This window comes from Corvus cornix, chromosome 1 (genome assembly GCF_000738735.6).
Source record: "Corvus cornix cornix isolate S_Up_H32 chromosome 1, ASM73873v5, whole genome shotgun sequence".
NCBI lineage: Eukaryota > Metazoa > Chordata > Aves > Passeriformes > Corvidae > Corvus > Corvus cornix.
Genome location: NC_046332.1, coordinates 86,611,089 through 86,632,594, shown reverse-complemented (window position 1 = coordinate 86,632,594; position 21,506 = coordinate 86,611,089). Strand labels below are relative to the sequence as shown.

Genomic DNA, 21,506 nt, shown 5'->3' with positions numbered 1-21,506 from the left:
TTATGCCTGATACCTGGAAACTCAAGAATGTAGTTATTTCTCCAGCTTTCTGCTATCCAGTGAATTTTCAAGTGGGTGGCACTGCATAACCCTGAGAAGAGTTTCTATTCTCTGCTGCAATACAAACCCACGCTGTTGAGAAGCCAGGTTTCATCTGCAGTGAAGTTTCTGGTAACACAGGCTCTGTGTGCAGTAGATTTTGGCCCAAAGGTTGTGCCAAGTGGAGTCATGCATACACAAGTTCAGAAAATAATAAAATAAGGGGAACAGAACTACAGAAGACAAATCTTGAAAAAAGCGTATTTATTTTAAAGTACAACCCAAAGTTGTATCTGTAAGAAATGCACATGGTATCTTGTTTCTTGCACAAGTCTTGGCTGTGTGCATTTCAGTTCAACTTAAAAATGCATTCAGGTTTACAAATGTACAAACAGCACAAAGTGTATTACAGTCTCAACAGAATGCTCTTACATTCAGCCACTTTGCTCTTAAGGTTTTGTGTTGGTTTTGTTGGTATTTTTTGTTGATTTTTTTCCTTTTTTACATTCTTACAACCTGTGTTAACAAAGACAGCCTTATTTTAAAAAAATACTCTGCATTTTAGCACAAAGTGCCTTTTGATTTTAAATTAGAACTTGGAGGATAACACTGGAAAAAATTTAAAAACCCAAACTTTTCATGAAAGCATTGCATGCCAGGACCATTTTAGAGTTCAAATTGTTTCCTAAATAAAGATGGCAGATGGTAAAATATGAAACGAGTGAAACTGTTCATATTTACAGGCTTCAGCTGTAGTTGGGATTTGTGACCACACCCAGACATTTCCAAGCTTATCTGCAATCTCACACTACCATACTGCAGGACAGACTTCAAAAAGGAGCGAGTGATGAAAGCATGACCGACATGGGGAGTGGGGCAGGGGGAAGCAATGGCCTGAAAATGACGTTTCAAAAATTTGCATTCAGAATTGTATCATGACCTGGGTAAGAGTTCTTTCTTTTTGCTTTAGTTTTCATGAGGATAGTGTGAATTTGACCAAGGATCTGAACTTCTTCTTCCAATCGTTGGGCTCCAAATTCTCCAAGGATTGTAGGTCTGTCCCATGTCTTCAGCAGGATTGGCAACGGTGGCAGCAGCGGGTGGCGGTGGAGCAGCGGCGGAGTTTTCACTACCCATGAGATCGATGCCTGACAAGGCGTTTGTTGGAGTGGTGAAGGGAAGGCCACTGTTAAGATTACTTGACCAAATGGAACTGCTGAATGGAGTGGTGGACCACAGGCCACTGGGGTTGCCCAGGATCGACTGCAGTAAAGACAGAACAAGGTAAGTGGCAGTTTGGTAGCCTCAGTTTTCACCTTGTTTACAGCCCCCCAAAAAGAAAATTGTCTGAGCAGCAGCAACAAGAAGCCTGCTCTGGAACCCCTTTCATCCTCACTGCAACATGGAGCGCTGAGCTCCCTTTACAAGAGCTTGCCCAGAGGAACCACGCTGCTCCTGCAGCCAAACACTCCGGGAGCTGCACGGGCTGCAGAGTGCAGCCCATTACAGGCTTTCAAGCTGTTCTCATTTGAGCTGAGACATCCCCACACCACTGCTAAATTAAGCACTATGAGTATTCAACACACAAGGGCCAGAACATTTAAGCTTAAACAAACCAGTTAGAATGAGGCAGATAAACATGGTTTAAGTATCAAAAAACCAACAAAATTCAAGATGCAATGGAAGGGAACAGCAAAGTTGTTTTTTGATCTTTTTGGCTGTTTGCAAATTTATCTCCCTGTAGTCAGACCTGTCTGTTTTGGATGAATCTGCCTGTGTTCAGTCCCACTGTACCTAACCCATATTCCCAGTATATACTTTTTCCCCATCCAAATTTTCTCCAGATGAAGGGAGAGGGGATAGGAGAATTGGCCACTTATCATTGAATTCCAGAAAGTCTGTCCTTGACACTTGGAAATCTCTGACAAATGGTCATGGTGCCGATGCAGGTGAGTTCCAGCACATCACAAATGCATCTGGGATATATAGGACAGGTACAGCAAGCCTAGAGAACACATGCAGGAACACAAGGCCCAGGTTCTGTCAACTGTATTTTACTAAAGGCCAAACAGTAGCAAACAGCAAGCAGAGGAACCTGACCCGTGGTGTGGTAGAAAGTGATACCCGGAAGCAGCCAAAGATGGAGATGAGAAAGGTTAGCATAACTTTCTGCTAATATTAGCACAGAACCTGCTACATGTGGGCTTATGGCACTACATACCCCAGTGTCAACAGATTTAATGTACATATCCTGTAAATTCAATCTGCAAATATATTGGAAACTTGATACACCCAAAAGGCAGTGGACTTGTTGAGTAAGTGCTGTAAGGTACAAACATCCTTATGTTTGGATTTAGTGGCTGGAGATAGGGCACCCCTTTCCCACGATCTCTGCCCTTAGATAACACACACTAAAGGTTAACCAGTATCAGGGTACCCTGCATCTGAAGATTTAAATAAAAATCCCTTTAGGAAAGAAAACAAGGTAGAATCTGAGAATTTCTTCCTTTCAGGTTTTTATTCTCTGCTCTGGAATGAAGAAGATAGGCTCAAGACTAATCATACCCAAAACTGGCTGGATGCTAACACACCACAGAATTTGCTACCAAGGGCTTGACAGGAGTTTTGAGCATTACTTGGGGGTTAAGCAGGCCAACATCATCAGGACCCTCCAATGTCACTGAGAAACTGAGCCAGACCAGGGTCACAGTTAGTACTGTTACAAAAATAAATGTTATGTTTAAGCTATACAAGCATTAGACTACTAAGCAGGAAACACTCACTCTGCTGCTCGGGCACCAGCCCTAACACACTAAAAGTCCACCCTATTTCCTGCTGCAGGCAAGAGCCAGGAACTATTTGTTCCTACTTGTCCCAAAAGTGTTTGGGAGGTCCTGATAGAAAGGCACTTGCTCATATATCAGAAGCAACCAGGAAAGGAGCAGCAGAGAAGCACCTGCTATTCCCTTTCAAAGCTGGTGGAAGGAGGTACAAAGTGGCTGGCAGGCAGAACTACACACAGAGAAATAGAGGAACGGGGAGTAGGGGAATGTGGTCAGAAAGAAACTTGGGGAGAAGTGCTAGCAAGGCAGCAAGGCTGAGGGGAGATGGGATCCAGAAAGCAAATGCTACTTAGCACAGAAGCAGAGTTGTGCATAAAAGGAGAAAGCAAGAGGAATAAGGAAGGAGAACAATCAAAATCAACTCTCCAGAAACCTTCCTAGAATAAAAGGGTAACACAGAAGCCACTGCCTAAGTGCTGTTTGCAACAATGGCTTTGGCTCTTGTCCCAGAAGAGAGGAAAGGGCAGGGCCCTGGCCTGGTACCTGCTCTCTTATCAGGCACCTAGAGCAAGGAGGCTCAGTAACAGGAAAAGCCAAGCTTTCCTGTTCCGGCTTGACATAAGCACTTGAAAATATCACTATCATTTATAACAGCTTTGAATATTTCAGTCAGTTTGCTGCTTGCTTCTTGTTTATTAAGTGATCTTCTCCTTGAGTTAGCTCCTAAAATGTCTCCTCCCAAATCAAAGTACTTAAATGGAGTAGCTGACACTTCATCTATACCATTTGTCTGGCTTCCATCTTGATGCTTCTTGAAGCACACTGCTAAATTTTTCAGAAGCAGCTGGGAAATAGGAGCTAGAGAGCTTGTTCTGGTTGTCCTCAAGCCCTCCCTCTATCAAATGCTGAGAAACCTGCCCTCCATGTGACCAAAATCCAAACATCTTTCCTTACATGGTTTCAGTGAGGTTCCAGCTCTGGTTGTAGCCACATGACAAGCCACATGATCAGCAAGCCTGTGTCTATAAGAAGCTGTGTGACATTCTCTGGCTTCCCCTGTCCCTACCTTCCCCCACTCCATCTGAACTGCTCCCAGGTGAAGTAAACACTGCCTCTTACTACAAAAACATTTTCAGAAGTCAACATGAAGAAGGATTTCAGCTGGCAGTGAAGACAGCTGTTGCAGCATAAGTTTTAGTCTGACACAAGGATGACAGTGCAGCACTACAATCTGTAAAGTTGGAGGTTTTCTTCTTCTTTTGCTATACTCAAAACCTTCATCGAAATTAGCAGTCAATTTAAAGACTTCACCTTATGTTCAGTCCTTTAGTGTTTCTGAATACTGAAAAGAATATATTTAAGGTCATTTAATAGCTTTGTTGGGACCTTTTTTAATTTACAAACAGGTGCAATACTGGATTCAGAAAGCAGAATCAAAGTGTGGAAGTTACCATATTGGCTATTTTGCAACTGCCTATCAAACTGGAAGTGACATATGCAGTGTCCAGCTAAGGCACAGGAGCAAACCTGAAGGATGTGGGAGCAGATCACACTTTTCTAAGTGCTGCAAGGTGCTCTTGTGAGAAATATTTTTATGGGAAACAGTGTACATGGATTCATCATCCGCAAGTGAGGGACTAATAACTCTTTGTCCAACAGCCATGTCAACTTAACTACACCAAGATGAATATGTGTAAATTCCCTCTTCCTTTATTCTTCAGTTGATGTCTTTTCACCCTCAATTCTTCTGAATTAAATTAGATGGCACATACAGAACAGGTTGGTAACAGTAATAAACCACTATTTGGAATGAATACTTACTGCAGTTGTATGAGTTGGGGAACTCGAGCTTGTTGGCCAGGAGGGTACAGAATCTGTAGCTGAAGGATCCCAGATGGATGATGGACCATTATTGAATTCATTCCAGTTTCTCTGAACATCCTGCCCATAAGCAGATCGAGCTAAACCAAGCTTGCTAAAAACCTCTAAAAATAAAATGAAATAAAACTGAGTACATTACTCTTCCTCTTTTTCCAAGAACAATACTTTTCACACTTATTCCTCATATTTTTCTAGCAGGTTCTGCTACAGGGAGATTAGAAGAGGTCACACAATACAGACCTCATCTCATGTGACCAGCCTCAGACAGGGCTACAAAGTTAGTCATGATTATAGTGGGGAAAGAGAGTTGGACATTTGCTGTGGGAAACTCAGTGCCAGCCTAAGCACAGCAATACTCAGAGTCCTGGCAGCTCTCCGTAATTGCAGCACTCACTTGCTTTGTAGCACTCCCTTCCCAGGTGACTCCTGGTAGGAGCCCCAGCCCCGACCCCATCTCTGCTATGAGAAGGAAAAGGGAGCACCAGCAGTTGTGGATCACCCACTTCCCACACGGAACTGATCCCGGGTATTTTACTGGTGTCCCTCAGAGCCACGGGTGCAAAGTGTTGCTGAGTAAGAAAAAAGAAGCCCACAGCAGCAGCTGCCACTGTTTGCATTTCCAGCAGACATCAAACTGTTGCAGTAGATAGCATTTTTTCAGCAGACACTGATGCCACATGCAGTTTGCTTTGCTTATCAGCCACCTCAAAACACACCCCACATGCCCAAGTATGGTACACAAATCTTCCTAAGTACACAGATTATCCATGCCCTGCAATCCCAAGGCCTGCCCATCTCAATTTCATTTACGGAAGTTTATCCAAATATTTAAATACAGTAATTAATTGCTGGGTTTAGCATGCATCAGTTCATTCTGCAGCTATACAAATACTGCAGGAAAACACGAAAGGAAAGCAACACGAGGGTTGGGCCACTGCCTCACTTAACAGAGCCATGGTTTTAGGCAGGTGTTTATGCTCAGGAAACCACAGGCCTTGTGGCACATTTGTGGGACTGTAAAGTTTAGAGGGAGGAATGGAGAAAAAGAAGACTAAGAAAAATCCCCAAAATCAAGAATTTTTACTGAAACAGAGGAACTCCAAACCCAAGCATTCTCAGCCCACACACTATGTGAGATTCCACTGACTTTCTGTGGAGTGAAACAGAATATACCACCAAATTTTTAACACACTTTCCTACATAGTCTTCCCTTTTGGGAGTGAAGATGGAAACACTGTCTGTACTTAGACCAGTGGAATGAAGACACATTTCTCTACCTGTATTTGAATACAGAAAAATACTTGAACAGAAAAACTCACCTCCAGTTAAGTTAAAAGAGTGTCCAAATGCAGAGAAGGAGTTGAGAGGTGTGAAATCGGGACTGCTGGGATTGCTGATAGGACTCCACAAGCCCGAACTACATTTTATGGAGAAACAGGAAGGCAATACACAACTTATTAACACAGTACTCTTGACAGTATTAACTTACTAATCTATATACAAATGTATGTGTGCATGCATGTTTAACTATATCTTTTTATATATAGCTATATAAAAAGATATAGTTAAACATTTACTAAATATATGTTTAATGGCAATCATGAGTTAGGAAATCAGTTTGGTTTTGTTTTAACAAAATATTTTGGTGAAATACCATTTTCCTGTGTATACACTCACTTTGGAGTAACACAGTAATACAGACACAATGCTCTTTAATCTGTAGAATGAGCATCAAATATGAGCATAGCTCTTTTGATCAGTTTTTCAGAAAACTCATGGAGTCCAAGCCATAGTACAGTTTTTTTTCTCAAGCAGATAAAATTTACAGTCACTTGGAAGCAATACAAATACACTCATGGACAAGCTTCTTAAAAGTAACAGATGAGTTAACTGGAACCAGTGTTAAACATCCACCAAAACAAACAAAAACTTCAACGCACAAACTTCACTCAGAAAGCAATTCCTTTGCATATGGAAACTTGAATTCAAGTCTCTTTCCTACTCCAGAAAGGTTACTGCTTTTTACAACTGAGACAGGGGCTCACTGCCAAAATATCAGAAGGGATATGCCTTGGGGAATGTGACTGAGTGCAGCCCTATCCTGCTCCTACTGAAAACACAAAGCCCACTGACAGTTCTGGTCTCGGTGTTAAAATGGGGAGTGGAAGGTATTGCTGTACAGAGAGGAACTCTGCCTGTGAACCTTCAAGTGACCTTGGTACACACTCCTCCTCAGTACTGAGAGAGCCAAGCTGATTCCTCATTGTTTGGATGCCCAGGAACACAAGATGGTTGAGTTACTTGGAATGAGGAGGAGAAAGTTCCCATCACATCCAGAACATCCTCTCTACTTTTGAGTCACTTGCAACTTCTAAACTTTTCTGCAAGGTGAGAAGATGCTGTGCCTAGACTTTAAAAAATAGTTGCAAAAAAACCTAAGCAGAATGAATTCTGTCACTCCCTTCAAAATGCCATTAATAGCTCAATCTTCTTTTCTAGGGGTCCAGGTATTTGCCTAGAGAATATAAAAATTACCTGTCAGAGCCATCACTGTCAACAACTGTGTGGGAAATGCTGATATTGCTGGAAACATCAGTCTTGCTTGGAGAAACCTTTGGTAAACCACTGCCACCTGCAAGAATACGAATGCAAAAAAAGGAGTAAAATAAACCCCAGCAAAATAACAGACTATTCAGGAAATATTTAGAATTATTAAGAACTCCAAACTGGTTCTAGTACCTGGACTTTTGTCATAACCCGCAGCTACAGCAGCAAAAGTGGGGTTTCCATTCCTGCCTGGAAGAGAAGCTGCCTTTGCCAGTTTATGTTTGGTACCATTGGACTGCTTGCTTTTTGTTTCACTAAAAAGAGAAACAAACAAAAAATAGAGAGAAAAAAGAGTAAGGTTTTGGACTTCAGCAGTTTGATTAAAAACCCAGCAATTAAAGCTAGCATTCAAGAAAATGTTTATAACAGCTCAACAGTTCACGTCATTGCACATTTTTCTGATCTACCAAGCTGTACAGCAAGGCAAAATATGCACAGCGGTGTATCTGCAGAAAAGCAGTTTCCATGGGAAGAGGAAATGGGTCTGGGAATAGGGAGATGCCCTCTGTTAAGCACAGTTCCACAAGTGCTTGGTGCCTGGGAAATCAGTAGGAGGTAGGATCTGGACTCACTTGCTGCAGCTGCTGTTCACGATGCTGCTGTAAGTGCCTCCTCGTGGCCCAAAAGCAAAGGATGTGGGAGGAGGAGGGGGAGATGGAGAGGCGGGTGTTGGAGAGGGCTGGCGCTGCTTCAGGAAAGCGTCTGCATTCAGGGTTTGCAGAGAGAGCTTATAGAGGTTGTCTGTAGCTATAAAGAGAAACACAGAACATCTTCCTGTAGTATTTACATTATAGCAAAGGCTTCTCAAACTTCTGCTATCCCTTCTGTTCAAATGGAGGAATTCTGAAAGGCTGTTTGCTCCCAGTGATGGAAGCAGCAGCTCCTTCTCTATGTTCACCTGTGGTTATTCAGGTTTACTGTTTATTTTCAGAGAGACTATTTTGCAACACAACCAACCAGGAGGAAGATGAGTTGTTTCCCACACAAGGGATTTACAATGCAACCAAAAAGATTCTAACAGTGTCCCAAGCTAACCACTGCATTAAGGTGTTTTCAGTGTTCCCTCTCAAGGACAAATAATCTCATTGGTTCCAAATTTGGCTGGAGCAGACCTGATGGGCAAAACCCCATCTACTGTAGAAAATACATATTTTTTGAGCAGTAATTCTCATTTTCTCAATTTCCCCAGCAGCTTCTGAATCCTGTTCATCACTGGAGAGCTGCAGAGTGACCCATGTTCTGCCCACACCATTTTCAAACCTCCCAAATCATACCAGATGCTATCAATATGGGGGCCTACAGCAGAAAAACTGAGTTCAGCTATGCAGTGAAAAGACAGGAAGATCTATAAACAGATCAAGCCTATCTACAGATATTAATTGCAGAACACTCATTCTGCCATTGTCTAGTGATTACTTACAGCTGCCAGCTTTGTGGAGAGGCACAGAGTCCCACTCTGGTGGTGGAGAATCCTTTTCCCCTTCTGAGCTGCTGGTGTTTCCTAACTCCTGTCCAGAACCACTGGGGAGAAATTTTGCTAATACTGATGGTCTGTTCTCCATTAACTTACTGCTTGGACCTATTAAAACAAAACAAAAACCAAGCGTGTGGATAATAAACTGATTAGCTTTCTTCTCATACCAGACTTAGAATTAAGCACTCAAGAGGGGTTACAGACAATGATATAAAATCATTGAGGCATTTACAAAAAACACCTTCACACTACCTCTCGTTTTGGGGAGGTTTCTTGATTTAGAGCCACTTGACAAAAGGTGTGGTGTAGAGATCTTGGATGGAAAGGTTTTGCGCTGCTTGTTTTCCAGTGGGGGAGTATAAGACAATTCCAAGGGACTGAGAGAAAAAAGAATTATTTTATTTTAAAGCATTGAAGTACTGAAAAGCACTTTTTAAAAAGAAAAAAATATATATACAGGCCATACTGTCTCACAAAATATTGGTCTCCTTTGGCTTTCTTATGAATAATCAGAGTTTTGTACTTCTTCTATATGCAACTCCACCCTTCATAGCCCTGGCTCATTTTCTACCCACACTGCTCCACACATGTATTAGGCTCACTCACATTCCAGCAGCAGATCTCACCCGGGAGCTCCAGGATCGCAAAACCCATTTGATTATACAGAGACAACAAGAAATGGCAACTGCCCTTTTTCTACTCTGTTAGATCCCATGCTCCTAATATTCTATTGCCCTAAATGTACAGGATTGTTTCTTAACCAATAATATAAAACTGCTCAAATGCACCACCAAATTCAATTGGCTGTATATTGCTCTTTTTCTCCAGGTATTTGATTCTGTCTCTCAAACATTTTAGGGAGGAACAGTTTTCTCCGTTTCTTGCAGAATTCCAAGCCAGCTTTCATTGTGGACTTTGAAAACTGTCATATGTAATAAACACATGAGTTGTAAGATAAAGCAAAGTACACAACTGTAAGAATAAATAAGGAGGAGACTTTGCCAGGCAATGTTTTCAGAAATACTTTGAAGAAAACTGATTTCTTCTAACTACAAACTCAGTCTACTATTAATTACAACAGGAAAAACACAGCTGATATACCATACCTCTGTTTGGTAAAGTTTACTTTTGTGGCACTTGGACACCAATCCGATTTCATAATACTATTTTGGAATGAACTAGCTATAATAAGATTAAGATTCTTCATGTTTCCTCTTATTTCTACTCTGCAATCAACCACATGCCAGTAAGGAACAGGGACTGGCAGTGGCTGCATCCTCCTTTAATAATGTATCCAAAACTGACCTTACTCTATGATGAAAAAGGAAACCATGGCTGCAGTTTCACCAAGGGCAGCTGAAGGCACTCACGTTAACGTGGGCTCAGTGTGCTGCCCCTAGAAACATTAACCCCACTTTTTGTATGCAGTACCTGTTATAAAAACCTTAACATTGCTTTGCCTGATTTTCATTGCTGGATTTAGCTCTCACTTACGTGCTGTATTTCCATTAAGTAATTTATTATTTGCAAGCTTCAGATATTCCTCCCTGATATCAGGAAGGAAGATGAAGCTACTTAAAGGTACCTGTTGGCATGTGCCAAACTAGCAGCCACAACAGTCAAATACAGTTATTCTTATCAATCCATCTTCCCTTTAAACATGATACTTTCCCTACTAAAAAGCCTTCATTATGCTTACCTGGTTTTCACATCTACAGGGATTTCTTTCTTGATACTTGTAAGCACTTTTTTGGTTTTCTGTTTTACTGGGACTGTTTCATTTTCAGGTTTTTCTGCTACAACTTTTCCCTTTTGTTTCTCAGGTTCCTGTAAAAGACATAATGACATGTTAATAATCATGAAAAGCAAGCTGCCCTCTTGCATCAGAACACGGATAACAAAGAAGGTTAAGAAAAGAATGCTGTTGGAAAACGTGCATTTTTTGCAGTATTGAAGGTCTCTTTTTATGTCTTAGAGAGTTTACCCATAAAATATGGTTTGTATTTTTTCTATTTGGAGAAGCAGAAATCAAAATAGCAAATTAATGAGCTTCGAGCAGATCTGATGTTTGCAAATACACAGCTCCCCTGGCGACAGCCTCTGAGTCTACTGAGTAAGATGCTAGCTCTGTACTGAGACCTTTACTGCATCTGCTGCATGCAGTCCAGGCCACCTAAAATAGACTCTTCAACAAAGCAAATAATATGAGCAACTTCACCATTCAATTTATTATTTTCTTTAACCACACTTCTAAGACTTTCTAAATACAAGTATATCCTCAAATAGCTACCCTGAAAAAATCAACAGTAATTTTCAAGTGACAACTTACTAAACTATAACCTTTAAAATATATCACACGGATTTCCTTTTTTTTCCCCCACAGCTATAATCCCTGTCTTTTACAAAGTTCAAATTTAAGACATCAAAATTTAGGCTTGGTTTTCTTCCCTTTGCCATTACCTCTGCTTTGTTTAGTCAGAGTTTGCTTTAGGACAAAATATTTATGGCAATCCAACCACTACAGAAATTGTAGACTTTAGTTTATTACCTTGGAGCATGTGAGCTGAGTAAGTTAAATAAAGGTACGGGTATTGTATAAGGTAATTAAGTTACCTATGTGCTGACAAGTTAGCACCATTGATCTGAGCCTTTGTAATTGACAAAAGGCATGGATTTAGCATGAACCTCAATTATTGAATGAAATTAGTGTCCACACTTTGGTGTTTTATTCTGCAAATAGAACAGGCCAGGAGACAATTACCACGATGCTGCTGATAGCTGCTGGCTTATTCAAGCCACAGTCACCTGGGAATTTTTAGTCCTGAGACTACAGGACTCAAGCATGTTCACACTCAGAGGTGCAGATTTGATACAGAGTGAAGGCAAGAATCAGGAAAAGTGATTTTTAATTAACATTCTTCCTTTGTTAGGTATTATATGAAAGCTGAGGATGGTGTGGGGGAAAGAGACTGTGTTCCTACTCCAACAGGTGACACATGGCTACACAAGGGCCTCCTTTTCTCAGCAGTGCCATACCTCTTTGAGAAGTGGTTCTGTATCTGGGTTGGAGGTTTCTGTTGTGGTTGAAGAACTGTCATCATCTGCCAAGGAATCCTTCAGCTCATCCTCCTGCTGCTTTCCTTTCCCTCTTCTGTCCTTTTCTTCCCGCTTCTTCTGTGGCTTAGCCTTGCGCTGAATTGTTTTCCCTTTTCCTAGAAAGATAAAGGTGCTTCAGATTCTCAGCAGCAGTACTCTGAGATGGGCTAGTTCCCTTCATTTTGGAGGCCATCCCATGTGATTAAGCCTCTGAAGTTTGTTGCCTGTTATGACACACCAACCTCTTTTACCCCTTTGCACCAAATGTGAGCAAAAGAAGAACCTTGAACTCCACTATCACATTTACACTCCTGAGCCGTGTCCCCATTGCCTGTGGATGTGGGCACCTGGTTGCCTATAAGTCCTCTCTGCTCTGTTCCTGCCATTCCTTTTAAACACCATAGAATCCAATTTGACAGTTTAACCACGTAACATTAAGCATAAACTTCTGAGGATGGCAAAAGCTCTATCATCCAAACAAATGAAGAACAGAAATGATCAGCACACTTGTCAGTTGAAAAAAAATCCAACAAAACACAAACTTGAAATAAGGTTAGTGTGGATGAGAAAAACCACTAACAGTATTTGTCTAGCAAAGAGGTAAAAAACCCAAACTACCAATGCCTGAAAATCTCACACCAATTATACTTTCTCCTCCTGACGTATTTTATTCCTACAGCGTGTACTGTTCTCAACACAGAGCAACTGTGCACGTGTGTGTGTGGAGTCTTCATGAGCATTGCCTGCTGCTACGCTCTCACAGGACATGAGCTTTCACAACATTCTTATGTCTTACTAGCTGTAGTATGTGCCTTTACTCATAGGATCTTTCTTAAGATACTACTCTTCAGAATAAGCACTCTCATTTATGAGCCACACAGTGCCTGCATACAACCTCCTCAATGGATTTAACTGTTCTCTCAAATAAAGACTCAAGTAACCTGTGCTGTTGCTGTACTCAAGTAACTGGATTCTGCCTCTTCTGGAATATGTAATAGATTGAGCTGGAATTGAGACTGGAAGCACCATGACAGCTGTTATACTTTATATGGCAAAATGGTAAAGTTTGTACCAAACCAGAAACTTGCCTTCAGTATTTTAGCCAATACCAGATACATATCAGTGCCTTCAAACTTTGTTTTTTAAGACATAAGTATCAGTGTTTTCAGTACCTAGAACAACAAAAATATTGGAGATAAAAATATTCTTTTTGGCATGAATGCAAATAGATATGTAAATACAAGTAAATCTTCCTATGAAAATTTTTTCAAGGTTGGCTTCCAGCATATTGGGGGCATTTTGGCTGTGCCTCAGAAGGCCTCATTCCAAAATTTGTTTAAAATGTAATCTACACTCAGGATTGCTAAACAGCTCAATGTTCATAATTAGAAAATCTATATAAAATGTTATCATGACATTAAAATGTAACATAAAGCAGCTGTTTAACAAAAATCTAATGCAGCCTCCGCAGCAGTCTGCTAGGACCCAAGTATTTGGAAGCTGAAACAGAAGACTATAAAGACAGGAATTCTGCACAGGGTCTTATGACAGTTTTAGTCCAGAAGCTGCTGCTTCTGCAAATGTTTGTGATTAGCTCTAAATACTTATCTAAAGATGAATACCCATGTGTGTATGTAGGTGCTGATAGATTATGGAACTCCCCCTATGGTTTTACATTTTTACATTTTAAAGAGGACAGATGGAAATGGGCACACTACATTATATGGAGCGGGAATTCGCTTTTGAAACCAAGCGTGGTGGTCTTCATGTACTGTGTGCAGCTGCATCACAAAAAGCTCTCAAGTGCAAGGGCTGCTTCTTAAGGGGAGCTAGAAATGGAAGATGTGCTCCAAAAGTGCCTTCAGGCATTCAGTACATAGACTGCATCAGTCCACTGCACACCCGCTCATATGTAACCCATGAGGATGTAGCATCCTCACTACCAGACACTTTGCTTTCCAGAGCTCCAACACTGCACTGTTTGCCAACACGGACACTGTCCATAAAACCTCCCTACCATCACATCACATCACATTCTGGAGTCCCATTTAGCCTTTACGGAATGAACACCTGACAAACTGATGGCAGTTCTCTTAATTCTCCCAGCCACCTCCCGCTGTGAAAACTAAAAACAAAACAGCCCAGAAACAGAGCAGTATTATTTCAGCAAGACACCAAAACATCTCATCACTTCAGAGTCTCCACTTTGAAAGTCCAAATGCATCCTAGCATCCACTCTGAACTAATTACAAACTTTCTACTCATTACCACCTAACAGAGTGAAGCCTTCCTCTTTGGTGCTGCATGATCTCACAGATGGTGCAGTGTTTATACGCCTTCCCACGACTAAGTTTCTTAACTTTATCTCTAATAAGCAACACAGTACCAGTGCCAATTCTGTACAAGTGTTGGTAGCAAAAAGTGAAAAATAATTTAGAAATAAACACATTAAGATTAAATAATCAAGTAACTCTGAGATGCAACTGAAATTGCTAATACAAAAATCATAATTAGAAATCCTACTCTAACAAAGTGTTCATAAGAAGGAAATAATTGACATAATTTCAAAAGTCTAAACATATCTAATGTATGAAATTCAGTACATTATTTTAAGCACTACATAACCAGAAAGACTGATAAACAAGTCCAACTCAACTCTAGCCTCATCCAAAAATGAATGCAATATATAGACACAGGTGCCTTATATTAATTTGCTGACCACCTGACATTAAGGATTTTCTACAACTGCAAGTCTGGACATGAAGAATTCCATTCCCAAACAATACCAGATGGGTTTATTTATCCATCTCCCTCTCTACCCCTCCTCCCTGCCTCACTTTTCACAATACACTAGGACAACTTCCTTTTCCCTTCCTTAGCCCTGAGCCCCAAGTCCAAACGATGGAGGTGGGAGGGACAGCTGCCAACCCAAAGGCAAAGAAGTGGCAACAAAAAGCATTTTTCTTTTTCATAGAATCAGGTGTCTAGATATTCACACCTGCTTTCATCAAAACACGCCACTGTTTTTGCAGGAAGAATGACAAGCTAGCACCACACAGTGAACTTCACTGCCATAAGGTAACACAAGTGTTCAAGACACAGGGACACAGCGCAGGGCAGGGAAGTGCAGAGAAACGCTGCTCCCTTTCCACACTATGAAAACACAACCTTTACAGCTGACTAAATCTTGTCCTGTGGCTTACACAGTGAATCATTCCATTAAAGCAGAATTGTATTACCTTTGTTTTTTGCTAGTGGAGATGGGGGCTGTTCTGTAAACACATCAGGGGAAGGGGATTCTGGGTGGTCAAAGTCTTTTTCCATAGTTTCTATGAGCCCAGTGAGATCTGAATCCTCCGAGCTGTGCCTTCTGCTGCTGGCACATTCGCCATGAGATGGGCCGAGAAGCGGGAGCTGTGGCAAAGCACTTTCAGTCTGTTGCTCTTGCTGCTGGGGCCCGGATGCTGGGGGTTGCTGGAGGGCCTGCTCTGCCAAAGGTGGTGTCTGCTGCTGCATCAGCTGCTGGTTCTGCCTTGTTCCCTTGGCTCTTTTGCCTGCGGCATGAGTCTGAGCTGTGGCACCTGAATCCAAGGTAAAGGGGCCTGTTCTGTTCACTGACTGCATGGAAGCTGCTTGTGCTGAAGTCCTGTTAGGTATAGTTGAATTGGTTTTGGATTTGATGTTTTCAACATCAGGTGCATTTCTATTGCTGTGAAGGTGTGCTGTTGCATTGCATTGCTTATGATTCCCTGCACTGGATCGTGATGACGAACTGCCTGCTCCATAAATTCCTCTGGATGAACTGTGATTAGAATCCGATCCAAGTGTATTCAAGCTGGAAGAATAACACATGTTGAAACATACTCAACAATGTTTCCATTCTTCACCATGAAAAGAGAATCACTATATCCAAAAGAAGCCTTGAACTACACTATTCTAGGCTTACGACCAGCAAAAATGCCTAAAACTGGTTTGGAAAATCAGTAGCTTTACCATTTCCTGTTCCCTTGCCCGCTGTACATAGGAATGAAAACACAGTAAAATAACTGTTGGTATAAATGATGAAGGGAACACTGAAAGGAGACAATCTTTACTTAAGACACCTAAGGTAGGAACTTCTGGCCTGAAATTTTTTTTGCAGTCTATACATTTCATTTTTGAAAATATTAACAGGAAACTTGGCAGGGTTTGGGTTTTGGTGGATTTCTTTTTTTTCTTTCCTTTTTTTTTCCAAAAGAAGAATATTCCTCACAATCACAAAATTAATCTTTTCATTCGAGTCATCTTTTTATAAGCAACTGTGAGGATCTGCTTATTCATTCACCTGTTCTACAGAGCAGTATTACTTTCTTACTGGCCTGATAACTAAAGAAGAAATAAATTGGAAAAGTACCACAAGAAGCCCAAACATTTACTTACTTTCCGTCAGATGAAATTCCAACTATTCTCCTGAGATCAAGTGGCCTTCCCATATCAAAGGGAGGGTTTGAGGCCTCAAAGGACAAGCGTCTTCTAAATGGCTCCCAAATTCCTTGAGCTTCTAGATAGGCTGTTCCAATTACCAAGAGAAAGAGTACACTGCAGAGAAGAAAGGCAGTCATCTAAGGATTTATTTCTTAGTTTTGAGCATTTAAAAACTAACGACTCCAATCACACAGGACAGAAAGTTTGTGTCTTGTACTGAAAACACTGAAAATTGCATCCAAACCACAATTTCGTCTGATAGAAATATAACATACACAAGATTGGCATGATATGCAAATCACCAGCACTGAGAATGGAAGCTAGATGCCAAGTGTATAAATCCGAAAGAAAGCAAGCTGGACTTCAAAACTTGGAGCCACAAGCATGTAACTATTCAAACCAATAGTGATTTACGGTAGGCCAAAATAAACACCACCTTATCAAGATAAAAAACACAGACTATATGAACTCCTAGTGCTCACTCCTAGAAATTAAGGATAACTTCGCAATGATATGGAAGAGTTATTCTAGAGGCAACTAGCAAACACATACATGATGGCATCCTAAAAGTTAGAGGCAGTTTATGCACAGAAATCTTGGACTATTACGAAATATATTAGAAATCTTCTCTAGTTTGCTGCTAAGATGTATTTTTGTATTTTTTAGAAAAAGGTACAGTAAGGGAAGGGGTTAGTATTCTCTATTCTTTGTAAAGTCTAATTAACAAATACAGCACATATAAAATTATCCAAGCAAACTACACTTAGGAGCTGACAAACATCACTTACTCTGTCAAAGAACTAAAAACAAACTCAGCCTATACATTTCTAGCACATATATAGAAGGAGACCACACAAGTACTCACTCAGCACTTTAAGTAATGCAGTGTTAGCGATGACACAAAATTTCCTAAATAACAGAAATTTTCCTCTTACTTTGGGAAATGCACTTTACTCACTAAACACTGCATTACTTAGGAAAGTGCTGAAGAGTCAAAAAAGAAAATGAAGTGGGCTGTAACTTTATCTTCTCTATTTCTTTTGTTAATCCCTACAAGGAAAGACAACCTAAGTGAACATTTGCAAAATGGAAGAGCCAGTAACTTACTGTGGGGGGGGGGAAAAAAAAGGAATATGACATGTATGTGATAATGCTTTGGATTTGCAGCACACAGAAAGAACACTTTTTCTTCAGAGGCATCTACAGTGCCAATACATTTCACACTAAGATATAAACTTAACACTAATGAAAAGAAAACCAGCATTTGTTGCTACTGGTAGGTAAAAACTCATACTGGTAAGTTTCCATGCTAGGGTTTTCTCTGCACAAAAGCAGTGGGGTAAGGTGTTTCATATCCAAGAGGTGAGAAGGGACACAGGGTTTACAACTTCTAATTTCAAATAAAGGTAAGTAGAGGTTAAGGCTATGAAAATGGTGGCATTTTCAATTCCTAATTCAACAAGGTATAATTGACACATCTGTTTGCTGAGGAAAAACATGCATTGATATCCTACTACATAACCTGTGAGTGTGCAGTGTTGCAAACAATGTCCTTCAGGTTCTTAGAAATCCCATTATTAGTATCACCAGTTGTCTGTCACATAACAAGTGGCAGCAAAGTTAAATTCATCCAAGGCATCTGCTAAGCTCATTACAGTCACTGCCTCATATCTCTCTAAAGCACAATACTCCAGAAGGATGCTTACATTTCTACAAGAATTCACTGCCAACAGTGCTTTAATACCTAATATGCTTCAAGTTTGCCTTATTTATCAAAACCCCTACAGATTACCAGGACTAACAGGAGTATGTATCTCACTTAAGAAAATAGGTTCAAGCAAGAAGTGTATTATTTTGTCCGTGGTTTGAGCAGAAAGTCAGTAGTCCTCTGCCTTAAACAGTTCAGGCTCAATCTATAGGAGTGTTTATTAATTTGATCTCCTTTTAGCCTGTTTTATTTTACAACAATTACTGCATGTGCTGAATACACACGTGCTTCTCCGTAACCCGTGCTCGAGCAGCGGTAGTTCGTGCCTGTACCACGGTAAGAACAAACACACACACACACACACACACACTACCTCATTATTCCTGAGATGATTATGTACAGTGCCAGTTCCCAGTTGGGCCTGGGCAGTGCTTCTGCACACGTTGCCAACATGTGATATGGAAGCGATGCATTCAAGATAAATACAAATTCAGAGCCTCCCGCAGTGATGAATTTTAATTCACGTATAACTCTGGAAGCAGTGAAATCTGGTGTAAACCTGGAAACAGCATAAAGCACATTAGAACTTTCCATATGAACAGTGCAAAGGTTTGAGGCAATTTTTATAACATAAATTACAAATTAAAAAACCTGTAACTCAACCAATTACCACACAGCCTAAAAATACTTGTGTATCTTTCAAATCTCCGTGATGTAATTGACTATGTTCATTAACACCTATGCTTAACACATCTGATACTAGAGTACTCCTGAGGTACCATACAAAGTTATAATAACTGAAAATAAGGTTTTACCACCATTTAATAAAAGCTGTGAATGCAGTAAAAATTTAACAGCAGATCTAAGTAAGTAATGGAACCAACTACTATGTGAGCTATAAATATTTTAAACACTTCACCTTTAAGTCACAAACGTGACTTTTCAAAAGCATCACCACTACGTCACAGTCTCATCACAAACTAAAATTGTGCAGAAATACTAGTGAAATACTATTTCACTGCAGCAATATTTCATACATCCACTTGCAGAACAGAAGCAGCTTCTGAACTTTTTAGATACCATTTTCTGAATAGTTAACTTTACAAAAAAGCACTGTTAAAAGATCAGTGTTTGGTGCAGAGATTTTTTTACAATAAAAACAGACAGAATTACACAAACATTATCATTAAGGCAGCAGACAAAATATTCAAGACTAAAATGCTGTGCATTACAATAACAATCCTTATACCAAAGGCTCTTTTCTACATACTGCAATGCACCAAAGCGATATGTAGGTCTAGGTCCCATGTGCATTCACAAGTCAAAAGAGGGAAATTAATATAACCCCATATAGTAACATATTCCAGCACAGCAAGTTATACTTACTGGATAGTAATAGAAGTAATACTATAGCCAGTCACAAAAACATGGTATGAAAAATCAAATAGTGTTTGCAAGAAGAGAGAAAATGTCATAGTTGTGTAATACTGTATAAACCCCCCATACATTCAAACTTCAGTAAAAAGCCCTCAGAATTTAACCAAGGGACTTTTTCTCTGAAACAAAATTAAAATTCCAAATGCAACACTCCATTTAGATTTAAGAAAAAACACTTACAATATGACAATGTCTTTAGAGGCATTGGCACTTAGTGCAAATTCCTGACAGTTAACTACTTTAAATCCATATCCTTCACATGTGTAGCCACTGATTTCCATAGTTTTCACATTAATCTGCAGCTGCCCTGTATTTTCCACTTTAAATGTTCTTCTCAGTGTGAAATTCGGCTCCTTGTATTTCATTTCTAGAAGCAAACAGCAGTGGTTAGTGTTATGCTAAGCAGATATCCTTCACTATATTCATATTCTACAGCAGAAGAGAGTTCTGTCAGTATTACAGCATAAGGGGGACTAGCAAGGTCCTTGGAAACTTTAACTTGTAGGAAACATATCTCTGCAGCCAGATTCCCATCACTGTCAAGGTAGGGCACTTGTACAATTCCAGAGCCCTCTAACTCATGAGGGAAAAAACCAAAAACCCCCTAACTTCTGACAGCACTGAGACCCCACAAAGATATCACCTAAGTTGCAAAGTTCTTTGATGTACTGCCTAATGTTGTGGTATTATGTGAATAGTCCCAGCAAGAGAAGAATTAAAACAGGTTGTTCCTTTTTCTTTGTGTGTCTTAAAAATAAAAATACATGGCTTAACAACACGTCTTATTAGCAAAAAAATCCCTAATCACAACAGGTAAAAGGTAATGACTAAGTTTTATTTCAAGTTTTCTTACTCACCCCTCAAAAAAAGCAGAATAATCTCAGATAATAATTAACATAGCACCTTAGAAATGTCTGGAAGACTGCAAAGTAGCACAACAGATTTTAATGCCAGGTACAACTAAAACTCTTTTACCAGTTTGTTAGGTAATATATGTACTCTCAGCTCTCCTCTCAGAAGTAAGCCTGAGGCCACAGAGCAGAAAACCTCTCTCTGATCTCAGAGTAGAATCTGCCTGGAATTTAATTTTTCATCAAGGAACATACCCAATCTTTCTTCCCCAATGGCTATGAAGGTGTGAGGAAAGACTATGAAGGTGTGGGGAAAAGAAGTACACAAAGTTGCACCCATGATCCAATTTGTATTAAATTTAGGAGCTAGAGATTTTGCTAGTAAATATGCCCAGATCTTTACCTCCTCTGTCTTGAATTTTAGTAGACAAAGAGCTTCTGTTTTATCTTTCCTAGTTTTCATGTTAAAATGAAAAACGTAATACATTTTGTATTCTGCCTAAATAAAGTAGCAATTTTAATGCATTTAAAGGAATTGAATTTCTGGGGCACTAGAAGAGGGGAAAAGTATTTCCACACATTTCAAGTTTTACACATAAAATAAGATTTCTGTTCAGCATATTAGGTCAAGAAGTACTCACTTTCTGAACAGTCTTTTAATAATGCTTCTGTGATTTTAAAGCGTAAAGAACTTCCTGGACCAGGAGGTTTGCCTGCAACCTTCAAGCTCTCAGTTGTTCCTTGTCCTTGTACCATTATGGCATCTACTACAGTCAAATTATTTCTGTGTAAAAAAGAAAAGGGCAGGGGGAAACATTCATAAAAGCTTCTCTATAGACTATGAGTCTATATCCCAAATCTGGAGAACAAATATATAATCTGTTCCACAGATAAGTCCCCACATCATGGAAGTAAACACCAGGGGTCTCAAACATAGTGTTTCCAAGACAAAACTCTTAAGAAATCACATCATAGCATACAAATACAAACCCCAATGGAATAGTAGTTAAAATTTGTATCTCTCTTACTAAGGCATCACACCTGATATATAAGTGAAATAGTTATTCAATGTTCTTTACTAGAAAGACTGAACTTGCATTGCAGCTTGATCTTGCAAAGGGCATCTCTAACTAGAGACCCTTTTTTCAAGAGATGTAGGATGTACT

General features: G+C 40.0%; 1 protein-coding gene across 1 annotated transcript in view; it reads right to left on the bottom strand.

Moving 5' to 3' along the window:
• Positions 1–286: 286 nt before the first annotated feature.
• The window catches only part of TMEM131 (transmembrane protein 131), a 94,467-nt gene continuing 73,247 nt past the window's right edge, over positions 287–21,506 (bottom strand). Inside the window, 16 exon segments of the mRNA XM_039548392.1 lie at positions 287–1,028; positions 1,030–1,302; positions 4,644–4,807; positions 6,023–6,120; positions 7,239–7,335; positions 7,443–7,564; positions 7,883–8,057; positions 8,731–8,889; positions 9,037–9,161; positions 10,484–10,611; positions 11,821–11,996; positions 15,120–15,715; positions 16,300–16,458; positions 18,426–18,611; positions 19,670–19,856; positions 20,982–21,124. Of these exon segments, the coding sequence (XP_039404326.1) occupies positions 948–1,028; positions 1,030–1,302; positions 4,644–4,807; positions 6,023–6,120; positions 7,239–7,335; positions 7,443–7,564; positions 7,883–8,057; positions 8,731–8,889; positions 9,037–9,161; positions 10,484–10,611; positions 11,821–11,996; positions 15,120–15,715; positions 16,300–16,458; positions 18,426–18,611; positions 19,670–19,856; positions 20,982–21,124 (2,869 nt within the window). The 3' untranslated portion in view covers positions 287–947.